Source organism: Balaenoptera acutorostrata, chromosome 10 (assembly GCF_949987535.1).
Source record: "Balaenoptera acutorostrata chromosome 10, mBalAcu1.1, whole genome shotgun sequence".
In the NCBI taxonomy this organism is placed as follows: Eukaryota; Metazoa; Chordata; class Mammalia; order Artiodactyla; family Balaenopteridae; genus Balaenoptera; species Balaenoptera acutorostrata.
The window spans coordinates 56,936,280-56,943,828 of record NC_080073.1 but is presented as its reverse complement, the minus strand read 5'-3'; the positions used below and the strand labels follow the sequence as shown (position 1 = coordinate 56,943,828).

At 48.4% G+C, this 7,549-nt stretch overlaps 1 protein-coding gene across 1 annotated transcript; it reads left to right on the top strand.

The window, feature by feature from the left end:
- The first annotated feature begins 3,823 nt into the window (after positions 1-3,823).
- Positions 3,824-7,226, top strand: LOC103009092 (protein HIRA-like). Its single transcript, XM_057554037.1, has one exon. It carries the CDS (start codon positions 3,838-3,840, stop codon positions 6,862-6,864), a length of 3,027 nt encoding a protein of 1,008 aa, XP_057410020.1. The 5' UTR covers positions 3,824-3,837; the 3' UTR covers positions 6,865-7,226.
- Positions 7,227-7,549: the final 323 nt, after the last annotated feature.

Here is a 7,549-nt window from a genome sequence, read left to right as displayed (position 1 = left end):
TATTTATTTGTTTTATTTTTAGATTTCACATATAAGTGAAAACATATAGTATTTGTCTTTCTCTTTCTGACTTATTCCATTAAGCCTAATACCCTCCAGCTCCATCCATGTTGTCACAAGTGGCAGAATTTCACTCTTTTTTATGGCTGAGTAATATTCCATTGTATATATGTACCACATCTTCTTTACCATTCATCTGTTGATGGACACTTAGGTTGTTTCCTTATCTTGGCTATTGTGAATAGTACTGCTATGAACATTGGGGTGCAATGTTCACCCCAGGGCTGGGATGCCCAATGTGGGGCTTGAATCCCTCACTCCCCAGGGAAGATTCCTGAGCCTGTGATATCCCCCCTCCTATTCTGGGTCACCTGTCAGGAGTATGGGTCCCAACTAGATGGCTTCTCCCCCACTCCTACCAGACTCCATGTGGTTCTTTCTGAGTAAGAAGAAGGGCCATTGGAAGAGCCATTCTGCTAGTCTTCAGGTCATTCTCAGAAAGAAAAAGACCAATGTTTTACAGAGAGGTCTCAGCCCACCTTTCTGGGAGTAGGATGACTATGACAACGTGGGCTCACAAACATCTTGTGGTACTGTGCAATGAAATAGGACGCTTCATTTTTGTTAATTCTAAGTTTGAAAATTGTCACCTGTAAACTAGAAATGCATCAGGAATAAGAGAAAGAAAGAGATTGTGGTAAAAGTGAATTGGAAGAAAGGAGGAAAAAAATCAACCAGTGAATTCAAATAAGTTCCATATTTGAGTTCATAGTTGGTACCAATGTCAATTTCCTGGTTTAGACAAATACAATGTTGATAAGATATTATCTTTGGATGAAGCAGGGTGAAGGATACATGGGAACTAATTGTACAAATTCTTGTGAGTCTTAAACAATTTCAAAAAATTTTAAGTATTCTTTTTAAAACGGCGTCAGAAAGCAGAGGAACCGAAAATACAGGGCAGATCCTCACACCTACAGATTAATATGGTGAAAAAAGCTTTATACACTGCCCTTAGCTGCACATAGGCAGTAGCTTTAAAGCAGATTTTATAGTAATAATAACAACCATTGTCATTTACTGACCTCCTATTATGTGCCAAACACTATGCTAAATGCTTTGTACATATCATCTTGTTTAATCTCCTCCAAGGGGCTATTATTGTCATCTTTGTTTGACCAGTGAGGAATACAAGATTCAGACAAGTTAATTTTCCAAAACCACGAAGCCAATAAGCGATGGGGGTAGGAATTGGAGCCGGTCTCTTTGATTTCAAACTCCGTGAGTTTCATGGCACAAATGACCATGCTTTCTTATACCTGTGCTGTAGCACAGATAAAGTACATTTGGTTTCCATGGGGGATAGGTAGATTTACTCAGATAGGCACTAGCCAACCTTCATTTCCCCTGACAGGTCTGAGTGAGGGGGGAAAGGAATGACCCCTTTGAAGAAAGTGACACGAGTTGTTCTAGTCTCATAGGTTTCTTTTCTTTGCATTCTATGATCCACTGGCCATAACTCGAATTCATGCTATAACATGGAATACCATCTCTGCTATGAATTTATAGTTGGGTTGATTCTGATGTACATCAAACTGGGATCCTAAGCTTGACATGGGGAGTCCAGCTGCCTTTGAGATGCACTGGACTCCACCCAATGGCATTGCTCAATATTAGATGCTGACTAAGTAACCCAACCAAACCTTCCTCTGAAAAATTTTGAAGGCAAGATACACAAGGAGAAACAGATATAGTAGAGGAAATCAGCGGTAGAAAAAAGCTAAGTCCTGAGAATAGCAATAGCATAATCTTTAGGCAAGAGACCAGTGGCCACAAGCTGCTAAGGGGAAGTAAAGAGAGCTGGATTTACAGAGATGCTTTTGAATCATTAATTGCAATGATTGATATTCCAGGCTCCCAAAGGCTTGATTGTGTCAGTACTTCTAGTGTCCTTTGCTTACTATACAGTCTCACCTATCTTGTTTTTGTAAATAGGGGTTTCTCTACAATTGGAGAATACATATACAGAGAAGTTTCTTGCAGGTAAGAAGTATAAACCAAAAGGAGAACAGACTTCTAATATAGTATTTAAAAAAGATTTTTCATATTCAAAAACAACAATAAATGTCCAAGATCATAGACTCATATTTTTTTTATGCAGAGCAAGAGTTGAATTTTTTAAAATAATTTCAAACTTAAAAGAAAAATTGCAAGAGTAGTACAAAGAGTTCTCATGAGACCTTTATCTAGATTCACCCATTGTTAACACTTTGCCACACTACTCTTATCATTCTTGCTGTAATTGAATATATATGTGTACTATTTTTTCTGAACCATGAGAGTAAGTTACCTACATCATCCCCTATTACTCCTTAGCACCAATTATATATTTATTAAATAATGCCATTCTCCTCACATAACCACAGTGCAGTTACCATATTTGTGAAATTTAACAGTGATACAATATGATTGTCTAATCCACAGTCAACACCCCAGTTTCACCAGTTGTCCCAATAATGCCCTTTATGGTGAATTGTTCTGGTTCAGTACCCAATCCGTTTAAATACCACATTGCATTTAAATCTTATGTCTCTTAGGGCTCCTTTGATCTGTAATAGTTCCTCGGCCTTTCTTTTTCTTCCACGACATGGACATTTTTAAGATTACATGCCATTTCTTTTGCATAATATACTCAATTTTGGCTTGTCTGATTTCTTTCATGATCAGATTCAAGTTATACATTTTGGGTAGGAACACCACATATGTGATATTTTGTCATTCCTAATGCATTACATAAGGGACACATGATGTGAGTTTGAAAATCATCACTTTTGGAGCTCACGATAGTAATAACTGACCCAGGCAACAATTATCAACAGAGACTAAGTTAGTGAATAAAAGCTTGATGAGGAACAGAATATTTACATCGTCTCGAAGCATCTCCATATAAATACTGATTAATTACAAAAGGATAAATAGCAGCTTTACAGTGGAGAAAGCTGGTGAATATCACCTTAACAAAGTGATCAGAATCATGTATTCTTAAAGATAATTGAGTACATAGGGGATTCCTTGAATGTGTTTCCTGTTTTATTTTCTAGAATCTACATAGAAAACTACAGACAAAAATGAAAACTAACAAGAAGGGGTAGTGAGACAAAATACAGCAGCAAAGAAATGACACCTTCCTTTCACTTAAATTCTAAGTAAATGGATCTTATAAGGTGAGATATTTCTACACTGAGTTTCTGGACTAACTAAAAAATCAGTACCCAAAAGCCTGCCTAATAATAGATTTATCAACAAGAAATAGTATGAATATGACTCCTGAATTATTCACATATAATCATTCTAGCCACAGCGGGGGTGTGGGGGAGAGGGGAAGATAAGATGTGACAATCAGAAACTATTAGGTTTCTGAGCAAAGGACTTAAGGAGAAAACGAAAAATTGAATTATTGTATGATCCAGCAATCCCACTCCTAGGCATATATCCAGACAAAACCATAATTCAAAACGATACATACACCCCTATGTTCATAGCAGCACTATCACAATAGCCAAGACATGGAAACAAACTAAATGTCCATCAACAGATAAAGAAGATGTGGGGCATCTGTCTATACAATGGAATACCACTCAGCCATAAAAGAGAAGGTAATAGGGCGTTGCCTGGGAGCCGCCGGAGGAGGAGCGGCGCGGGGGATGCGGCTGTGGCAGCGGCTGCGGCGGCGGCGGCTGCGGCGGCGGCGGGGGGCGCGGGTCGACGATGGCGCGGCGGCGCTGAGGGCGCGGGGCGGGCGGCGGTTGGAGGGTGAGCGGCAGCGGCGGCCGAACAATGAAGCTCCTGAAGCCGACCTGGGTCAACCACAATGGCAAGCCAATTTTTTCAGTTGATATTCACCCTGACGGGACCAAGTTCGCAACTGGAGGACAAGGACAGGATTCTGGGAAGGTTGTAATCTGGAATATGTCTCCAGTCCTCCAGGAGGATGATGAGAAGGATGAAAATGTCCCCAAGATGCTTTGCCAGATGGACAATCACTTAGCATGTGTGAACTGCGTGCGGTGGTCAAACAGTGGGATGTATTTAGCTTCTGGGGGAGATGACAAACTGATAATGGTGTGGAAGCGGGCTACGTACATCGGCCCCGGCACCGTGCTCGGCTCCAGTGGCAAGCTTGCCAACGTGGAGCAGTGGCGATGTGTCTCCATCCTGCGGAGTCACTCAGGCGATGTGATGGACGTAGCGTGGTCCCCCCATGACGCCTGGCTGGCCTCGTGCAGCGTGGACAACACCGTGGTCATCTGGAACACAGCGAAGTTCCCAGAAATCCTAGCTACTCTGAGAGGCCATTCTGGCCTGGTGAAGGGCCTGACTTGGGACCCTGTTGGTAAATACATTGCCTCTCAAGCCGACGACCGCAGCCTGAAGGTGTGGAGGACGCTGGACTGGCAGTTAGAGACCAGCATCACCAAGCCTTTTGATGAGTGTGGAGGGACGACCCACGTGTTGCGGCTCAGTTGGTCCCCTGACGGGCACTACCTCGTGTCCGCCCACGCCATGAACAACTCCGGCCCCACTGCCCAGATCATCGAACGGGAGGGCTGGAAGACCAACATGGACTTTGTCGGGCACCGGAAAGCTGTGACTGTCGTGAAATTCAACCCAAAAATCTTCAAGAAGAAGCAGAAGAACGGGAGCTCTGCGAAACCCAGTTGCCCGTACTGCTGCTGTGCTGTCGGCAGCAAGGACCGCTCGCTCTCTGTCTGGCTCACGTGTCTAAAACGGCCTTTGGTTGTCATCCATGAGCTGTTTGACAAATCAATCATGGACATTTCCTGGACTCTGAACGGGCTGGGCATCCTGGTGTGCTCCATGGACGGCTCTGTGGCGTTGCTGGATTTCTCCCAGGACGAGCTCGGAGACCCCCTGAGCGAGGAGGAGAAGAGCCGCATCCATCAGTCCACCTACGGCAAGAGTTTGGCCATCATGACCGAGACCCAGCTCTCCACCGCCGTCATCGAGAACCCCGAGATTCTCAAGTACCAGCGGAGGCAGCAGCAGCAGCAGCAGCTGGACCAGAAGGGCTCTGCGGCCAGAGAGACAGGCTCCGCTACCTCGGTCACTGGCGTCGTCAACGGGGAGAGTCTGGAGGACATCAGGAAGAATCTTTTAAAGAAACAAGCTGAGACTCGGACAGCAGATGGTCGGAGGAGAATCACGCCTCTCTGCATAGCACAGCTGGACACTGGGGACTTCTCCACGGCCTTCTCCAACAGCATCCCGCTCTCGGGTTCCCTGGCGGGCACCATGCTCACCTCTCACAGCAGCCCGCAGCTGCTGCCGCTGGACTCCAGCACCCCCGTCCCCTTCGGCACCTCGAAGCCTTCCACAGAGCCTGTGGCGGCGACCGGCACCAGGCCTGTGGGCGATTCTGTCAGTAAGGACAGCGTGAATGCGGCCGCTGCTCCCGCTGCACCCTCCCCCATCCTGACAACCCCGTCCAAGATCGAACCTATGACAGCGTTCGACTCCCGATTCACGGAGCGCTCCAAAGCCACGCCGGGGGCTCCTGCCTTGGCCGGTTTGACCCCGACGGCTATGGAAAGGTTGAAAGAGCAGAGCCTTGTGAAGGAGCTGCGGCCCCGGGATGTCCTGGAGAGGAGGGCTAAGCCCTCCTCGCTCTCCAAGCGGAAGCTGGAGCTTGAGGTGGAAACGGTGGAGAAGAAGAAGAAACGGCGGCCTCGGAAGGACTCGCGGCTCATGCCCACGTCCCTGTCTGTGCAGTCCCCAGCTGCCCTGACCGCAGAGAAGGACGCCGTGTGTTTGTCCGTCCCAGCAGCTGCGCTGAAGCTGCCCATGCCGGGCCCCCAGAGAGCCTTCACCCTGCAGGTGAGCTCTGACCCCTCCATGTACATAGAGGTGGAGAACGAGGTGACGGCCGTTGGGGGCATAAAGCTGAGCCGCCTGAAGTGCAGCCGGGAAGGGAAGCAGTGGGAGACGGTGCTCACCAGCCGGATCCTCACCGCTGCCGGCAGCTGTGACGTGGTGTGTGTCGCCTGTGAAAAGCGGATGCTGTCCGTGTTCTCCACCTGTGGTCGCCGCCTCCTCCCTCCCATTCTGCTGCCATCCCCGATCTCCACCCTGCACTGTACCGGCTCCTACGTCATGGCCCTCACCGTCACAGCCACGCTGTCTGTCTGGGATGTACACAGGCAGATAGTGGTGGTGAAGGAAAAGTCCCTACACTCCATCTTGGCAGGAAGTGACATGACAGTGTCACAGATCTTGCTGACGCAGCATGGAATCCCCGTGATTAACCTGTCGGACGGGAAGGCCTACTGCTTCAACCCATCACTGTCTGCGTGGAACCTGGTTTCTGACAAGCAGGACGCCCTGGCCCAGTGTGCAGACTTCAGGAGCAGCCTGCCACCCCAGGACGCCATGCTGTGCTCGGGACCCTTAGCCATAGTCCAGGGCCGCGCCTCCACCTCGGGGAGGCAGGCAGCCCGGCTCTTCTCCGTGCCTCACATGGTGCAGCAGGAGGCCACCCTGGCCTACCTGGAGAGCCAGGTCGCCGCAGCGCTCACCCTGCGCTCCAGCCACGAGTACCGCCACTGGCTCCTCCTCTACGTGCGATACCTCGTGAATGAAGGGTTTGAATACCGACTCCGAGAAATATGCAAGGACTTACTGGGGCCCGTTCACTCCTCCACTGGAAGCCAATGGGAGTCAACAGTAGTGGGTCTGCGGAAGAGGAACCTGCTGAAGGAGCTGCTGCCAGTCATCGGGCAGAACCTCCGCTTCCAGCGCCTCTTCACCGAGTTTCAGGAACAGCTCGACATCTTGAGGGACAAGTAGCCTGCCCAGCCGCAGCAAGGGCAGGGCCACACTCTCGCCGCTGAGACACGCAGGTCGGCCTCTTATCTCGCTGGGCTACAGGATGAGGAGACACTGGCAGGAGGTGGGCTGTCCTGCACCAGTACGGGCCCAGCCCCTGGGCACACTTCCCCTGTGTCCTGGGCCTGTTTCTCCCTCAGGGGGAGCGGCTCTGCCTGCAACTCCTTCCTCCCTCCAGGACCCCGGTGCGGAGCCGGGGCTCTGCCCAGCTGCCCCGGGGCCAGTGAGGCAGCCCAGGCCTGCCGTCTCCAGCACGGTCCCCAGGTGGACACTAGCCCTGCTACTATAGGCGCCGTGCTGCTCCAGCTATGACGAATGAGCCATTTGTGAAAGAGAGAACTGTGAGACGTTAGCGTATTATGCAGTCAGTAGACTGACCTGAGATCTATGTAAAAAGAAAGTCTATTCCAACACATGGACTATTTTTGTACTAGAATTTGCTAACTTGTAATATGGAATTTTCCTTTTGGCCGATAATCAGGATTTCCTGATTTAAACTCTAAATTTTCCATAATTTAAACTCTAATTATGACAGCTACATTGAAAAATAATTGTACTGAAATTAACTTGTCTATCTTCATTTAGTTTTAATTTTTAAATGTTTGTAAAAAGAGACTTTTGGGGGGGATGGGGCGATTTCTTTTGT

Bases quoted from the DNA above. Each gene is read 5' to 3' on its own strand.
- LOC103009092 (XM_057554037.1), top strand. From the start codon at position 3,838: ATGAAGCTCCTGAAGCCGACCTGGGTCAACCACAATGGCAAGCCAATT.